This window comes from Nuphar pumila, chromosome 12 (assembly GCF_984573655.1).
Source record: "Nuphar pumila chromosome 12, dmNupPumi1.hap1.1, whole genome shotgun sequence".
NCBI lineage: Eukaryota > Viridiplantae > Streptophyta > Magnoliopsida > Nymphaeales > Nymphaeaceae > Nuphar > Nuphar pumila.
In genome coordinates this window covers 81,126,515-81,145,797 of record NC_143260.1, presented here as the reverse complement: position 1 = coordinate 81,145,797, position 19,283 = coordinate 81,126,515, and the positions used below count along the sequence as shown (strand labels likewise).

Below are 19,283 nucleotides of genomic sequence, written 5' to 3'. Positions count from 1 at the left end.
ATTTTTTTTGTCCTAAAAATAGACATTTTTGGACTCGGTCAAAGTTGACCGAGTCCAAAATGTGGACGGACTCGGCCTCGACTCGTTGACCGAGTCCGACTCGGCATTGACCGAGTCTGGGACGAGTCCGAAGCCGCACCCATGTCGGGGTGTGTCGACTCGGGTGCGGCACCTCCCTAGCCGAGTCCGTGTGACAGTCTCTACCATACCTTTAAGACCAGCTCCATCTAGTTTCGGATGGCAAATTGCACCCCATTTCGCTGTGTAGTTTTTTTCAGTAACTTCCTCACCACCATTCCACAAGAAATTGCTAATACAAACAATGGTAGCCAACACTACATGGATCCGGATCCAGACCCAAAAAGCCCCCCATGGGGGAGGGGGCGCTCCCCTTTTACGCTCAGGAGGCCCTCTCTCTCAACTCGCCGGAGCAGCCACCGTCGCCATTGATCTCTCGTCGGCCCCTCTCCTTCTTGCTCCCCAGCGCCACCACCGACCCACCTTCTGCCTGAATCATTCGGCTTCACCCCAACCCGATCCACTCCCCTCTATCGACTCGCCGGAGCCCATCCTCGTACGAGCTACCCCACCGCTGGCAACCTTCTCCCTCGGGTAACCTCCCGGTCCCCCGTTCTTCTCTTCTCCTCTGAATCGCAGGAGAGGGGCTCCGCCCCGTCCCTGCCCTCTGTCACTTCGGTTCGCAGGAAGGGGCGACGTCCCCTCCCTGTTCCCTCTCTCTGCCTTCTCTCCTCCCCGATCCCACCCCATCTCTCTCTCTCTCTGTACCACCGAGGTGGTATCTCATGTGGTAAGTAGGGGCGTGTGTCAAGCTGGAGGACCAGGATCGAACACCTCTGCCACATGGGGGTGATTGTTGTTCTAGTAGGGGTCAGCCTAACCTTAGCTCCTGGTTGAACCCCTTCCACAACTTGATCAAATACCCTAAGCAATACATATATTTTCTTGAGCGTACCAGATAGATCAATTGACTTTAAAAACATAATTTCTTTAGGGCAATAGACAAGAAAATTTATCAAGGTCCTTGACTTTCTGTCTGTTCGCCCATCTGCCATGATACTACACTCAGTTTCTCTTCATGACTGCCTTATCTCATCACAATATACCTTAACTTCATTCACATTAGTATCTAAAAAAAATTCTCTCAAAGCATAATATAAAGGCATTTTATATCTAGGTCTGATACTAGTTATGTCATTTGCCATGGCTTGAAAATGAAAAGACTTTGTTGCATTTTAAGGAATGCAAGCATTATAGAACCATCTTCCAACTGCGACATTCGCCTGCTCGACTAAATGTTGAGGAGTCATAGTAGTATGAATGTCGAGTTATGCCCCAGAGACAGTCCTAGGAGGGAAAAAGCTTTTAATAGATTCTCTAGCTCTACCACCTCTAGAAGAACTCCATCCTACTCATCTTTTTCCTCCTCTTTTTTTTGTACCCACGACACTACTACTATCACCAGCCACACATTTCTCCTTCGCTGTAGAACTTCCTACTTCTAATGTTATGCTAGAAGTTGTATGAGCAGAAGTAAGGAGCTCATATTCATCTTCCCAGGGTTATGCATACCCCATTTCTGCCTCACTCATCTCTTTTTCTTGCCTTTTTTTTCTCAAACCACTAATTAATTGTTGGCATAGCCATTTCATGGCATCCGACAAATTCCTTGATGTGTAAGCCGCAACATTTAAATGTGTCATGGCTAAATGATGGTTCAACTGAGAGATACCACCCGAAATAACAGTATGGCAATAGTTGCACTCGGTTTTCACTACTTACTCTAGTGCCCTATTGTCATGCCGGATCATTTGATGTCATCTTCTCCCAAAAAAACAAAATAAGAAGCAAAGAATAGGGCTTTTTTACCTTAACCCAATTTCTTTAGTGGAAAAATGGTGGAAATGTACTCTTACTTGAATAAACTGCAAAAGCCCTCTCCCTTACACACAGATCGGCCCTCAAATCGCTCTTAAGAATCCTAAAGTGTGTGGATACCTCTCAAATGGCTTCTACACAAATGAGGGAGTCGACCCTCATGAGGTCTTTAAAACCCAAAATTGAAAGATTATGATTCAGCCCTTTTTTAAGTGTGTCGACCCTATATCATACGATACAACCGTATTGTACTATATGGGCCTATATCACTTGTATCGCGATATGAGTGCATATCATGTCGATTTTCTTCAGAGTAACAATATGTATTGTACTGTACGATACAGACAACCTTGGTATAGTGATCCTACTTAAACAGGAGTATTGTTGGAATGTTGAAATATCTTACCTTAACAAGACCAAATGTCCTACATGCACTAAACAAGTTTCTCAATTCATGCACCAACTAAGAACTACTTATATGGAAGCAATCAAGCGGATTCTAAGGTAATTAAAGGGCACCCTGGGTGATGGATTGTTTTATAAGGGAAGAGATCAGGGGGAAAATCTACTCATAGTCGTGGCCTAATAAGGTGTTGAGTAGGCAGGAGACCCAGATGAAAAGAGATCACTTTCAGGTTATTGTATATTCGTTGGGGGGTAATTTAGTTTTTTGGTCAAGCCGTAAACAAAAAGCCATAGCTCAGTCAAGTACTAAAGTTGAATATCGAGCTATGGCAGCAACTGCCTCAGAGTTGACGTAGATAAGGAGTTTACTAAATGAGCTAGGTGAAACAGTCCCTAGGTCAGTTTTATTTTGTGACAATCAGAATGTCATCAAGATCTCCTTGAATCATGTTCATCACATAAAGACCAAGCACATAGAGATTGATCAACACTTCATCAAAAGCAAAACCGAAGATGGGAAACTTGAGTCAAGATTCATTGACTCAGAAAACCAAATAGCAGATCTCTCACAAAAGGCTTGACAAAGCAAAGGTTTTGGTACTTGAAGTCTAAGTTGTCCATGGTGATTATGTAATGAAAAGAGGCGGAAGCACCAATAGAGCAAAAGCACTTTTGAAGAGTGACCACAAGAGCCAAGAACAAACACTAAAGGTGTACACACAAAATTCACAAGAGTAGAAAATGACTTAAAGTCATAAGTTGAATATTATTGAAGAAAGAAAGAGAAGGGTGAAAACCCCATTCCATTACAAGTGAGAGCCTCCTCTATTTATAGAGGAGGAGGGCTAAAAAGGAGACCATAAAGGGGGGCTCCCTTCTAGTCGTTGGGAGCACCAACGGTCATAAATATGATCGTTGGGGCCCCAACGACTAGATGGGTGGGGCCCCCTATGGTCCTACAAAAAGAAGAAAAAGAAATAAAAAAAAGGAAAAGAAAAAAAGGAAAAAGAAAGAAAAAGGAAAAAATACAAAAAAGAAAAAGTACATGGTAAATTACCAAAACACCCCTATCGGATTTTTGGTTATACAAAAAAAGAAAAATAAATTATGTATATATACATATATGTATATATATACGAATGTATATATATATAAGTATATGTATATATATATAAGTATATGTATATATATATATATATTAATATATACATAATTTAACACGCCCCCTCAAACTTTACGGGGAGAAGACCGAAAGTTTGCTAAGAAGAAACATAAATCGTGGAGTTGGGAGCGCCTTGGTGAAGAAGTCAGCCAGTTGATATTCTGAAGTAACATATAGTAATGTGATAGTTCCTCTGAGATATTCGTCTCAAACATAATGGCAATCTATTTCAATATGCTTGGTCTGCTCATGAAAAGTATGATTGCTTGCAATGTATATCGCACTTTTGTTATCACATAAGAGCTTGGTGGGAGTGGAAATGAAGACGCCCATGTCACCAAGGAGACTTCTGAGCCATACGATTTCCATAGTTGTCATTGTCATGGCCCGATATTCAGCTTCAGTGGATGATAGTGATACCTTCTGTTGTTTCTTGCATCTCCACCAAACGAGAGATTCACCTAAAAAAATGCAAAAACCCGTAATTGAGATACGATCATTGGGATTTCCCCCCCCCAGTCAGCATCAGTAAAAGCAGTTAATTCAAGAGATGAGGAAGAGGATAAGAAGAGTCCCTTGGAGATGGTATTTTTGATGTATCGCACAATTCTCATTACGGCTGTCATATGAACCAAAGTAGGTGCATATTGAAACTGGCTTGCTGCATGAACCGCATGAGCTATATCTGGACGTGTGATGGATAGATAGGTGAGGGATCCAATTAATTGACGGAAGGGGGTTGGATCCTCAAGAAGAACACCATCTTCAAGTCTCAGTTTTGCATTGATAACTTCGAGAGTCTCAACTTTCTTTTCATCAGATATTCCTGATTTGGTACAAATTTCTGGAGCTAATTTCATCTGAGATAAAATGTATCCACGTTCGGAATAAGCCACTTCAATTCCTAAAAAATATCTCAAGTATCCAAGATTAGACATATCAAAAGTTTCTTTTAACATAGACTTTACATCATTTACCCCCTTTTTTGTCATTCCCAGTGATGATCATATCATCAACATATAGCAGAAGCATAACAATGGAGTCACATGTCTTCTTAACAAAAAGAGCAGTGTCAGTATAGCAAGAAGAAAATCCTAAATTGATTAATACATTACTAAATTTATCATACCAAGCTTTAGGAGCTTGCTTAAGTCCATATAAGGCCTTTTTTAATTTCAAAATTTTTCCATTTAAATTCATACCTGGAGGAGGTTCCATATAAACTTCTTCATTTAAATTTCCATTCAAAAAAGCATTTTTGACATCAAGTTGAAAAATTGGCCATTTTTTAACAGAGGCTATAGCAATAAGAACTCGAACACTAGTCATTCGAGCAACTGGGGCAAAAGTTTCATCATAATCTACCACATACTCTTGGGCATATCCTTTGGCTACTAACCTAGCCTTATATCTTTCTAATGAACCATCACTCTTAGTTTTTACTTTAAAATCCCATCTACATCCAATGGGTTTCTTGCCATTGGGAGGATCAATGATTTCCCAAGTTTGTGCTGTTTTAAGAGCATTAAGTTCTAGTTCCATAGCTTCATTCCAATGAGCATCATTGTAATGAGATGGTTCATGAAAGGAGTGAAGAGCAAGTAGACATGCTCGAAAGTTTGGAGAAAAGGAATCATAAGAAACAAATCTGTTTGGTACTTTGGAAATACGATTTGATCTTCTTTGAGAGGTTTCTTCGATCGACTCACTTTGAGAGAATTTTTCAAGGGCACAAGGAGGATTTCTTTCATTCCTTCTAGAGTAGACTTGTATTTGTCTTGAAACATTTTCTTCTAAATTTTGATCATCATTTGGATGTTCAAAATGATCTTCAATAAGAGGTTCACTAGGATCAATATGATCATCTATGATGTTTTCTTGAGACAACAAGTCAAATAAAAAGGAATAATCAATATTTTCATTTGGTTGGTGCGAAAAACCATTTTCTTCTTCTAGGAATGTGACATCTTTTGAGATATAAAGTTTGTTTTTTAGTATGTCAAAACATCGATAACCTTTTTGTTTTTCGCCATATTCTAAGAAAATACATTCAATAGCCCTAGGAGAAAATTTATCATTTTTGTGAGTTAGAACAAAGCATTTACATCCAAAAATTCTTAGTCTTTTATAATCGGGAGACATATTGTAAAGTTTTTCAAAAGGAGAAAGATTTTTCAAAGAAGATGAAGGGGTTCTATTGATAAGGTATGTTGAGGTTAGAACCGCTTCGGCCCAAAAGGATTTTGGAATATTTTTTGAAATTAATAACGTTCTTGTAGTTTCTATTATGTGTCTATGTTTTCTTTCCGCAAGACCATTTTGTTGCGGAGTGTTGGGACAAGAACGTTGATGACAAATTCCATTTTCTTTTAAATAGTTTTGAAAATCATTGGACATATATTCGCCTCCCGAATCGAACCTAAGAATAGATAGGTTTCCCAAAAATTAATTTTTAACCATCGCATGGAATTCTTTAAAGAAGGAGAAAACTTCGGATTTGCAACTTAGGAAGTAAATCCATGTAAATCGAGTGAAGTCATCAATAAAGACCACATAGTACGAAAATCCTCCTTTAGACAAAATAGGAAAAGGTCCCCATACATCGGAATGAACAAGTTCAAAAGGCCGAGTGGTGAAGTAACTTCTTTGAGGAAATGGAGTAGCTTTAGATTTCCCAAAAATGCAATCTTTACAAGTCATGTGATTGTCTTTACAAGTATTGTTCAAAAAAGGAAAAAGAGACATTTTTACAAAATTTGGATGACCAAGTCTCTTCATGCCAAATTCCAATACTTTTGTCTTTTACAAGATTGCAAGATGACTTAGATGGAAGAGGCAAAAAATCCATAAAATAGAGATCACCCCTTCTATGGCCTTGCCCAATCAGCTTCCCTGACTGGAGATCCTGCACGGTGCAATCTTTAGGTGAGAAAGAGATTTCGCATCCATGATCGGTGATTTGGGAAACGGAAAAAAGATTTAGATTAATTTTTGGAACAATTCTTACTTAAGGAACGAAAAAGTTTTGAGAATTTTTAAAATCAAGTGTTCCAATGCTTTCAATTTTCAAAGATGTTCCATCGGCCGTTGAAACATAAGAGGATATGGGTTCGGAAAAAACATTTGAAAGAGAGTTTTTATGGGATGTCATATAAAAAGAAGCACCGGAGTCTAGTATCCACATACTTGGAGGTGATGAAGAATAGGCGATGGCGGCTCCGGATGTTGAAGAAGAAGTCTTGAGAAGATGTTGGAGAACTTCGGAGATATGATTAAGAGTTTCTTTGAGATCTCCCTCTTTGGCACTTTATTCTTCCTTCTTTGGAGAATTTTCTCCAACCACGGCTACTTTTCCCTTAAGTTTGGGACAAACCGGTCTAATGTGTCCCGGTTCATTACAATAATAACATATCACTCCCTTTCTAGGCCCATTATTTTTGTTAAAGTGAGGAGGTCTATATGCTTTTACATTTGATCCGGGCCTAGTAACGGCCAAAACTTCATCACTCTTAACGCTTAGGCCAAGTCGCGTTTCCTCTTGGCATATTTCGGCAAGGGCGTCTTCAATGGGTAAGGCTTTGCTTCTATGGAGAAGGGATGCCCTAACTTGTTCAAATTCCGGTCGAAGACCATGAAGAAATTGAAAAAAGTGCTTCTTTTCAATTTGTTTTCTTCTTAACTCAATGTCTTCTGGATCCACCCATTTAAGCTCAAGAAGAGCAAGTTCATCCCAAAGAGGGGTTAGAGAGCTAAAGTAGTCCCGGACACTCATATCCATTTGTTTGGTAGAACGGATTTTTTCTTGACAAAAAAATTGTCGAGCAAGATCCTTTTGGGTATACATACCCTTAAGGAAAAATCATGCCTCATTGGCCCTTCTAAATTTGGCAATATTAGCACAATTTTTAAGGTCAACATTGTTCATAAACCATGCCAAAATTTTGGCATAGTTACTCTCCCAATCCTCAACTTTGAATTGATGGTCATTGATAGCTTTGATGCGTTCATCGCCATCTAAAGCTTTTTCAACCACATTTTCGATTTTAGTGAGAACAAGAGAGGGTTCGGGAGTAGTTCCCATAACAAAACCCCAAAGTTTCTTACCTCTTAGATGATTTTCCATAGCGGAGGCCCACATAAGATAGTTGGACCCATTGAGCTTAAAAGAAAGCTCAACTTTAGAATTACGTTCCATCGGCACCAAATATTCTTCCTTTCTTCAAAAGCTTGAGAGGCACATGTTCCAAGATAACAAAGAGAAGCCCAATCACCAACCGAGCTCTGATACCATGTAATGAAAACAGGCGGAAGCACCAATAGAGCAAAAGCACTCTTTAAGAGTGACCACAAGAGCCAAGAACAAAAACACTAAAGGTGTACACACAAAACTCACAAGAGTAGAAAATGACTTAAAGTCATAAGTTGAATATTATTGAAGAAAGAAAGAGAAGGGTGAAAATCCCATTCCATTACAAGTGAGAGCCTCCTCTATTTATAGAGGAGGAGGGCTAAAAAGGAGACCATAAAGGGGGGCTCCCTTCTAGTCGTTGGAAGCCCCAATGGTCATAAATATGATCGTTGGGGCCCCAACGACTAGATGGGTGGGGCCCCCTATGGTCCTACAAAAAGAAGAAAAGAAAAAAAAAGGAAAAGAAAAAAAGGAAAAAGAAAGAAAAAGGAAAAAGTACATGGTAAATTACCAAAACACCCCTATCGGGTTTTTGGTTATACAGAAAAAGAAAAACAAATTATGTATATATACATATATGTATATATATATACCTATATATATACGAATGTATATATATATATAAGTATATGTATATATATATATTAATATATACATAATTTAACAGATTACCATATACAACTAGAGGGAGGCTATTAAGAGATGTCTTCAGTTGAATTTGGATATTGGATCTAGGTCCAGATCCAGCATACAGAGAACCCGACGTGCTATGTAGTTTCCTATTTGAATATGGTTTCTTATTTGTGTATGCCTCTTTGTGTGTGCCTCTTTATCAAGAGGCTTGTTGTATTTGGGAAGGACTGTATAACACGTTCTATAAATAAAGATCCACAGCACAAGATATCACCAGTTGGAATTGTAGGAACTGAAGGAATACGGCCACATCAATATTGTCTCTCATACTTCTTCGTAACGACTTTGGGTATCACATAGGTACTTGTTCTAACAATCAAAGAAAGGACATTCCAGTTCAGGTTATTGTATATTCGCTGGGGGGTAATTTAGTTTTTTGGTCAAGCCGTAAACAAAAAGCCACAGCCCAGTCAAGTACTAAAGTTGAATACCGAGCTATAGCAGCAACTGTCTCAGAGTTGACGTGGATAAGGAGTTTACTATATGAGCTAGGTGTAACAGTCCCTAGGTCAGTTTTATTTTGTGACAAAAAGACCAAGCACATAGAGATTGATCAACACTTCATCAGAAGCAAAACCGAAGATGGGAAACTTGAGTCAAGATTCATTGACTCAGAAAACCAAATAGCAGATCTCTTCACAAAAGGCTTGACAAAGCAAAGGTTTTGGTACTTGAAGTCTAAGCTGTCCATGGTGATTACCATGTACAACTAGAGGGAGGCTATTAAGAGATGTCTTCAGTTGAATTTGGATATTGGATCTAGGTCCAGATCCAGCATACAGAGAACCCGACGTGCTATGTAGTTTCCTATTTGTATACGGTTTCTTATTTGTGTATGCCTCTTTGTGTGGTTTCCTATTTGGGTATAGTTTACTAATTGTGTGTACCACTTTATCAAGGGGCTTGTTGTATTGGGGAAGGACCGTATAACATGTTCTATAAATAAAGATCCACAGCACAGGATATCCCCATTTGGAATTGTAAGAACTGAAGGAATACAGCCACATCAATATTGTCTCTCATACTTCTTCGTAACGACTTTGGGTATCACATAGGTACTTGTTCTAACAATCTAAGAAAGGACATTCCAGTTCAGGTTATTGTATATTCGCTGGGGGGTAATTTAGTTTTTTGGTCAAGCCGTAAACAAAAAGCCATAACTCAGTCAAGTACTAAAGTTGAATACCGAGCTATGGCAGCAACTGCCTCAGAGTTGATGTGCATAAGGAGTTTACTATATGAGCTAGGTGAAACAGTCCCTAGGTCAGTTTTATTTTGTGACAATCAGAGTTTTATTTTGTGACAATCAGAGTGTCGTCCAGATCTCCTTGAATCATGTTCATCACATAAGACCAAGCACATAGAGATTGATCAACACTTCATGGGAAGCAAAACCGAAGATGGGAAACTTGAGTCATGGGGAACTTGAGTCAAGATTCATTGACTCAGAAAACCAAATAGCAGATCTCTTCACAAAAGGCTTGACAAAGCAAAGGTTTTGGTACTTGAAGTCTAAGCTGTCCATGGTGATTACCATGAACAACTAGAGGGAGGCTATTAAGAGATGTCTTCAGTTGAATTTGGATATTGGATCTAGGTCCAGATCCAGCATACAGAGAACCCGAAGTGCTATGTAGTTTCCTATTTGTATATGGTTTCTTATTTGTGTATGCCTCTTTGTGTGGTTTCCTATTTGGGTATGGTTTACTAATTGTGTGTGCCTCTTTATCAAGAGGCTTGTTGTATTTGGGAAGGACTGTATAACACGTTCTATAAATAAAGATCCACAGCACAAAATATCACCATTTGGAATTGTAGGAACTGAAGGAATACAGCCACATCAATATTGTCTCTCATACTTCTTCGTAACGACTTTGGGTATCACATAGGTACTTGTTCTAACAATCTAAGAAAGGACATTCCAGTTCAGGTTATTGTATATTCGATATTCGCAGGGGGGTAATTTAGTTTTTTGGTCAAGCCGTAAACAAAAAGCCATAGCCCAGTCAAGTACTAAAGTTGAATACCGAGCTATGGCAGCAACTGCCTCAGAGTTGACGTGGATAAGGAGTTTACTATATGAGCTATGTGAAACAGTCCCTAGGTTAGTTTTATTTTGTGACAATCAGAATGTCATCAAGATCTCCTTGAATCATGTTCATCACAGAAAGACCAAGCACATAGAGATTGATCAACACTTCATCAGAAGCAAAACCGAAGATGGGAAACTTGAGTCAAGATTCATTGACTCAGAAAACCAAATAGGAGATCTCCTCACAAAAGGCTTGACAAAGCAAAGGTTTTGGTACTTGAAGTCTAAGCTGTCCATGGTGATTACCGTGTACAACTAGAGGGAGGCTATTAAGAGATGTCTTCAGTTGAATTTGGATATTGGATCTAGGTCCAGATCCAGCATACAGAGAACCCGACGTGCTATGTAGTTTCTTATTTGTATATGGTTTCTTATTTGTGTATGCCTCTTGTAATCAAATGGTGGTCTTCCATGAACGCCCTTGGAATGATCGAACGAAGTGTCTAAAAGACACTTTAAGCAAAGCCCTTAAAAAGGGTAAAATAGGAACAACACACACATAAATAAATAATTTTATTTATGTAAAAAGGATGCTTAAAAGCATTGCAAGAAGTTAAGTTTACAAGGGGGCTGCACCCCTATTTATACAAGAGCTAATGGGAGAGCTCATCCTTCTAGCTGTTGGACTAGTCCAACGGCTAGAAATGTAGTTGTTGGACTAGTTCCAACAGCTAGTATTTGGTTAAGTTCCAAGTGGAACTTAACCAAACTAGATATTATCTAGTTCAATACAAACTAGATAATATTTATTGTACAATAAATTAAAAGAAAATAAAAAATAAAAATAATAAATATATGTAATAATATATTATTATTATTATATATATCTATATTACATTTTAACACTCTCCCTCAAACTTACGGTACAATGAGCGAAAGTTTGTCTGAGAAGAAGTGAAATCTGGGAGCCGCAAGAGGTTTGGTAAAGAAATCTGCTAGTTGGTACTCAGATGTAACATATGGCAGATCAATGGTGTCGTGTAGGCACTCCTCTCGAACATAGTGACAATCCATCTCTATGTGTTTGGTGCGTTCATGAAAAGTCTGGTTGCTTGCGATGTAGATTGCACTCTTATTGTCACATCACATGTGCGAGGCCTGTGTTGCTTCAGCTCCCATGTCAGCTAACAGTCTTCGAAGCCAAACAACTTCCATTGTGGTAGTTGTCACGGCTCTATATTCGGCTTCAGTGGAGAAAAGAGAGACCTTCTGTTGCTTCTTGCACCTCCACGATACGAGAGATTCACCTAAGAACACACAAAAACCAGTGGTTGAGTGCCTATCATTAGGATCACCTCCTCAGTCAGCATTAGTATACGCAATTAAATCTAAAGAACATGATGCATACAAGAATTGTCCTCGTGAAAGAGAACTCTTTAAATATATAATAATGCGTAAGACTGCTCTCATGTGAACAAGGGTAGGAGCATGTTGAAATTGACTAGCTGTGTGGACAGCATGTGCAATGTCTGGCCGAGTGATAGAAAGGTTGGAAAGAGCTCCAACAAGTTGTCTAAATGGAGTAGGATCTTCAAGTCATTCTCCATTAACTACTTCTAGAGTATCTACTTTCTTTTCATCTGAGATGTCAGACCTGCAAACAATGTCAAAAGCAAATTTAGTTTGAGAAATCAAATACCCTCTAGGGGAATAAGCAACTTATATGCCGAGGAAATATCATAATAGTCCTAGGTCAAACATCTCAAAATGAGTTTTAAAAAGAGTTTTGATATTAGCAACTCCCTGGTTGTCACATCCAGTGATGATCATATCATCCACATAAAAAAGGATAATGATACATGCATCAGATTGCTTAATAAACAAGGCAGTGTCAGTCAAACAAGAACGAAAACCAATATTAGTTAAAACATGACTAAACATGTCATACCAGGCTTTTAGTGCCTGTTTAAGACCATAAAACGCTTTCTCAAGACGAAGAATTTTATCCTTAAGAAGACTAATACCAGGAGGAGCTTCCATGTATACTTATTCAACAAGGCTCTCATTTAAGAATGCATTTTTAACGTCCATTTGAAATATAGGCTATTTGTTAATAGAGGATAAGGCAATTAAAATTCGAACTGTGGTCATTTGAGCCACATGAGCAAAGGTTTCCTCGTAATCAATGCCATACTCTTGAGCGTAGCCTTTGGCTACAAGACGTGCCTTGTATCTTTCTAAGGTCCCATCACTTTTGGTTTTGACTTTATAGACCCATCGACAACCTATAGGTTTCTTTCCAAGAGGTAGATCTTATATGGACCAAGTATTGGCTTTTTCTAAAGCATCTAGCTCTAATTTTGTAGCTTCAATCCATTCTACATGATTTTTTACTTCAAAATATGAGGAAGGTTCAACACAGGATTGAATTAAAGCAAGAGTTGCCCTATATGAGGGTGAAAAAGATTCATAGGACACAAACTTCCCGGGGGGTCTAAAGATTCTAGAAGTCCTACAAGGAGGAACTTCAGAAAATCTTTCTAACGTGCATGGACAGCGTTGCTCTCCAATTCTTCGTCTTGAATACTAAAGACTAACATCCCTACTAGTTTGATCTTCAGTATCAAGATCAAAGCTAGTAGGGCTTTGGTCATTGTCAAAACTACATTCAAAATCCTCTTCATCGGATTTGGAAGTTAAGTCAATTAAAAAGGAATATTCAGTAATATCCTTGTGTTTTTTACTTCCAAAAAAATTCTCCTTTTCAAGAAAGGTCACATTCCTTGACACATAATTTATTATTTTGAACATCGTAACATCTGTACCCTTTTTGGTTTTCGGCATATCCTAAAAAGGCACATGGGGTTGCACGAGGGAAGAATTTATCGTTTTTGTTTGTAAATACAAAACATTTGCAACCAAATACTCTTAGTCTACAGTAGTCTGGAGCTAAGGTATAAATTTTTTCAATCGGATATATGTTTTCTAAAGAAGAAGATGGCATTCGGTTTATGAGATAAGTAGCAGTTAAAGTTGCTTCTGCCCAAAACCCTTTTGGCACTTGGCTTGCTATTAGCAAAGTCCGAGTGGTCTCTATAATGTGACGATGTTTGCGTTCTGCAAGACCATTCTGTTGCGGGGTGTTTGGGCAAGATCGTTGATGAATAATGCCATATGAAATAAGATAGTTTTTAAACTCTCTAGACATAAATTCTCTCCCTGAATCAGTGCGAAAAATGGAGACATTGCTTTGAAATTTGTTTGTGACCATTTTATGAAATATTTGAAAGTGAGTAAAAACTTCGGATTTATGTTTAAGAAAATAAATCCAAGTATGTCTAGTAAAATCATTTATAAAGATGACATAATATGCAAAATCACCTTTAGAAATTACTGGTGCGGGTCCCCAAACATCCGAATGTATTAACTCAAGTGGTTTTGAAGAGACAAAAGTTTTACTAGAGAAAGGTAATCTTTTCATTTTTCCAAGAATGCAGTTTTTACAAGCAAAATTTTCAGATTTACAAAACTTTCCCAAATTTGGAAAATATTGGATTTTAGACATATGAGGATGGCCAAGTCTTTTGTGCCATAAGTCTATTTCCAATTTTTGAACATTTAAGCAAAAAACATTCTTGGGTAGCTCCAAATAATCCATGTAATATAGTCTTCCTTCTCTATGGCCTTCCCAAATCAGCTTTCCTGACTGCGATCTTGTATCCAGCAACCATCAGAAGAGAAGGATATATTACATCCATAATCAGAAATTTGAGAAACAGTTAAGAAATTCAAATTAAGTTTTGGGATATATCTAACTTCTGGAACACAAAGTTTTGTGTTTTTCAAAACACCTAATTCCCTTTATTGCAAGAGATGTTTCATCTGTTGTAAAGACTTTTGAAATACTTGAGTTATTTTTAAGACATTCGGATAGCATTTATAATGTGGTCACCTTGAGTCATTATTCGAACATTTTCTTGGAGGTTGCATACATGTGCAATATATTTAAGGGAATACATATTTTTAAGGTATTCCCATGCCTTATCGACATGATCAAATTTGGCAAGGCTTGAACATTTTTTATTGCAAGAGATGTTTCATCTGCTGTAAAGACTTTTGAAATACTTGAGTTATTTTTAAGACATTCGGATAGCATTTATAATGTGGGTCATATGAAATGAGGCACCAGAATCTAAAAGCCAAGGAAAGTTACCTGGACCGGAAACAGATGCATCTACCGTTCCAGTTGAGGCTTCAGCGAAAGAAGAGACTCCTTGAAGAAGAGGCTGAAGGATCTCCATAAGTTGAGCCATAGAAACAGGTGCATCTTGATCTTTTGATTCTTCAACTGATGCAACCTTCTTTTCATCTCTTTTCTTTAATTTTGGACATTGAGGCCTATAATGCCCCAGTTCATGACAGTGATGACAAACCACCTTTCTTTTATCAAACTCACCATTTTGCCTCCCAAAATGAGGTGGCCTGTCAGTGCGAGTGTGATTCCCAGGCCTAGATACAGCTAGGACGGAATCATCATCAGTTTTAGAGGAACATTTTCGGAGACGATTTTCCTCCATTGTTAGTTGTTCAATAGTTTCAACAATGGAGGGTATCTTTCCCCGGTAAAGGTGCGCCAATTTGGTGGTTTCAAATTCTGGCCTTAACCCAGTTATAAATTGGTAAAAGTGTTCAGCATCAAGTTGCTTTTGGCGAAGCTCAATGTCTTCGGCACAATGCCACTTTGGTTCTAAGAGAGAAAGTTTCTCCCAAAGTTCTGACAACCCATTGTAATATTCAAGAATCGTTTTATCACCTTGAGTCATTATTCGAACATTTTCTTGGAGGTTGCATACATGTGCAATATATTTAAGGGAATACATATTTTTAAGGTATTCCCATGCCTTATCGACATGATCAAATTTGGCAAGGCTTGAACATTTTTTAATGTCAATGTTATTGATAAACCATAACATTATTTTTGCATGAGTCATTCTCCACTCTTTCCATTTTTTTTCATAAGAAGCTAGAGTTTTAATTTTCTCTTCTTCCGATAGAGGAACCTCTTTATCTCTCTCTTTTTTGGTAAGAGATAGTTTAGGTTCCGAATCGGAACCATCCACAATCCCCCATAAACCTTTTCCCCATATATGGTGCTTCATGATAGAAGTCCATGTTACATAATTAGTATCACTTAACTTCATGGAAATGATGGTGACTTTATCATTGTCATCCATCGATTACAAGGAGAGAGAAAGAATAGGGATAGAAGAGAACAATAAAAGAATAAAAAAGGAAAGGGATACAAGATGTGGGAGCTCTTCACATGAAGTGATAAAACACTTCCCTTCAAGCGGCGAAACACTTTTGCAAAGGGCACGAAAACCGAGGCAACTTTTCTCCAAGATCTAATATTCCCATAGCTTTGATAGCATGTAATGAAATGGTGGTCTTCCACGAATGCCCTTGGAATGATCGAACGAAGTGTCTAAAAGACACTTTAAGCAAAGCCCTTAAAAAGGGTAAAATAGGAACAACACACAAATAAATAATTTTATTTATGTAAAAAGGATGCTTGAAAAGCATTACAAGAAGTTAAGTTTACAAGGGGGCTGCACCCCTATTTATACAAGAGCTAATGGCTCCCTTCTAGCTGTTGGACTAGTTCCAACGGCTAGTATTTGGTTAAGTTCCAAGTGGAACTTAACCAAACTAGATATTATCTAGTTCGATACCTATGTCACACGGACTCGGCTCCAAGGTCGCCGCACCCGCGTCGACACGCACCGACACGGGTGCGGACACGGGTGTGGCTCGGACTCAGTCAACCCGACCCTGGGTGTGGTCAACGCACCCAGGGTCATTTTGGTCCATTTTTTGGAAATTTTTTTTTGTAAAATTTTCTGGGCTATAGCTGTAAGGAAAAAAAACCATCACAACTAAAAAACATGTACACTTTCAAGTTTTAAGTACAGAATGGGCACAACTCAAGTTTTTGTGGTTTTTTCCTGTACGAAGAAAGTGAATTATTACAGTGTATGAAGAAAGTGCCCAAAAGTGAATTATTCCTGTATGAAGAAAGTGTACAGAATGCCTTCACAACTCATCACCTGTCCCCTAATGGGCACAACTTTGACCGAGTCTTATTTATATATATATATATAGCCGAGTCCCCGTGTCCAAAATTTTTGAAATTGCGCCGCACCCGTGTCGCACCCGCACCCATGTGACATAGTTCGATACGAACTAGATAATATTTATTGTACAGTAAATTAAAAGAAAATAAAAAATAAAAAAAATAAATATATATAATAATAATATATTATTATTATATATATCTATATTACATTTTAACACCTCTTTGTGTGGTTTCCTATTTGGGTATAGTTTACTAATTGTGTGTGCCTCTTTATCAAGAGGCTTGTTGTATTTGGGAAGGACTGTATAACACGTTCTATAAATAAAGATCCACAGCACAAGATATCCCCATTTGGAATTGTAGGAACTGAAGGAATACAGCCACATCAATATTGTCTCTCATACTTCTTCATAACGACTTTGGGTATCACATAGGTACCTGTTCTAACAATCTTGGCCTGTGGTGAGGATTTCAGACCCGAGGACCTGAAATCCTTCATTGAGTGAGGGTCAGATCAACACATGGGGTCTGCACCTTGATATGTGTGTTTGTAGATATCTGAGGAGATCCACAGCATTCAAATTCACCTTGAAGGACTAAGGAATGTAGATGAGAGTTATCAGTCTCAAGCCTAGGCCTGGCTCTTAATTGGCCTAGGGCCAATAGTGGCCCAATTGCATTTGTGATAAAGTTGAGCAGCATATAGTTCTTTTTAAAACTATAGGGAAAAAATCCCTAGGCCAAGTATGATCAATTTGTGAGGCTTGGCCTTGCCCTGATGTCAATTGGTTCATTGCCAAGGCCATTCCTACTGGACAAGATACCTGAAGACCATGAAGTGACTGGGCAAACCACTGCAAAGACATACAACAAGGTTATTTTCTTTACATTAGTAGCCAAAGTTGGATAACTGGTGCAATCAGAAGGAAAGCTCCAACAGAGACAACACTGGAACCAGAAGGAAAAGTCCAATATGAAACAACATTCTGCATGAACGAATTTATGATTTCTTAAAGTTGGACATTTTAGAGGGTCAAATAAATAGATCCAACAACAATTTTAGAGACGTACAAATTTTGATAGGAATAATTCATGAAGCCCCTCCAAATGCATAAACTTGATTGGGACTTGACTTCCAATACGATCTGCTTCAAATCTCCTTGTAAAGATCATTCCCATATTTTGAATGCCAATATGTGCTTTTCTCGAAGGGTCATGAACTGGAACAAATGCTGACCAGTTGCTGAAAGGTGGCAAGCAAAAGAGTCATCACAATTTTATAAAATTCCATGATATGCAAGAAGATTACAAAAAAAGCAAAAAGAATAGGGCTGAATGTCTAGGGTATATATACATATTTTAGAATGCCTAAACCGCCCCTGTTCGTACATACAATAGACTCTCTTTTAACTTGAAAGACAACTATATCCCTGATAAAGCTACTATTTCTAGAATGCTAAACTACATAAAGAATCACAAAAATTACACATTTACAAAATCCAAAAGGAATCATTTCTCGACAGTACAACATGCATATCTTGAAATACCCACCAGCCACAGTTTGACAAAGCAATTGCAACAGAACTGAGAAGTTTTGTAGCTTCTGGTGCATCTAGAACAACACCACTTGCACTGACTGGAGAGATAATCTGGTAAAGTGCATGCAGGGGTAACAGAAAGGTTATCAGAACTATACTTAAGTTTATTAAAAAATGCATTAACAGTATTGGAAACTGCTATTTAATTTACTCTTCTAAATCATGAAGAAACCAAGCTGTAGCACAATCCACAAGCAACAAGAATACTGAAATATATCAAAGGAGAATTATACACAAAAACTCCTACTGAAGGGCAGGACTCTTTGGATGTCTACACCTCTAAAAGGCATAGCAGAAATATCTCAATAGGATTGATGAACATAATGTATATTTTGATCTAGCATTTGTGGTACAATTTAGAAGTTGATGTCATAAGCATGCTTGCAATTTTTCAAGCATAAGTTATATTTGTCGGTAACTTCTAATACCAGTAGACCTTCAGGCACGGAAAACAATTCTAAGTCTGGTGCAAACTAAGGAAAGGCAACCGCTATTGTCTAAAAGATCATTAGAGCAACAAAATTTGACGAACCTGTTAAGTTCTGGCAAGACTGCAAACGATGCCAACAACATATGCAAATAAATAATGAAAAAAAATTATTGCATATACAACGTCTAGTTCTGTTTTTCAAGACTAAATCTATGAAAAGATTAACGTTCCTTTAGACAGAACCTGTGGATCTTTCTTTTTTATCTCTTTGTATTAATATGGCCAAACACAGTGGAGAAAAAGAGATGCATTACTACTATTAGTTGGTTTCAAATGAAAAAGCAGTCCATACAACCCTTCTTTTAAGAAAATTGGTTACGATGATTTTCAGTGAAATCATCTTCCTGTATGAAAGTTGAAAATTAAAGAACAAGAGCCTCACTTTTGAAAAGCATTAACTTTTTTTATCATATAACTTTAACAGTATATTCACATCATCCTTAAGTACTCCGATGCAGTAGAGAATGATCTTTCAAATGATTTTATCATGCAAATATCATTCAAAATACTTCTTCTGTATCTGCTCCAGCATAAACAGTGAAAGTAGTGACCATTAACTTTTTCTTTCAAAAATTTTCCAGACAATTATTTATTCCAGTACAACTGTCAGATAACTAAGATGAATGTTACAAAAACGTGTCAACAAACTATAATAAAACAAGATGGATAAACAATTGAATAT

At 37.9% G+C, this 19,283-nt stretch overlaps 1 protein-coding gene across 1 annotated transcript in view; it reads right to left on the bottom strand.

Annotated features, from left to right (window-relative positions):
* Positions 1-19,283, bottom strand: part of LOC149821066 (Rab3 GTPase-activating protein catalytic protein) — a 145,619-nt gene that overhangs the window by 99,359 nt on the left and 26,977 nt on the right. Inside the window, exons 6-7 of the mRNA XM_089981693.1 lie at positions 18,065-18,162; positions 17,585-17,756 (exon numbers count right to left, since the gene is read on the bottom strand). Coding sequence (XP_089837819.1) covers positions 17,585-17,756; positions 18,065-18,162 — 270 coding nt within the window. The remainder of the gene's footprint in view (positions 1-17,584; positions 17,757-18,064; positions 18,163-19,283) is intronic.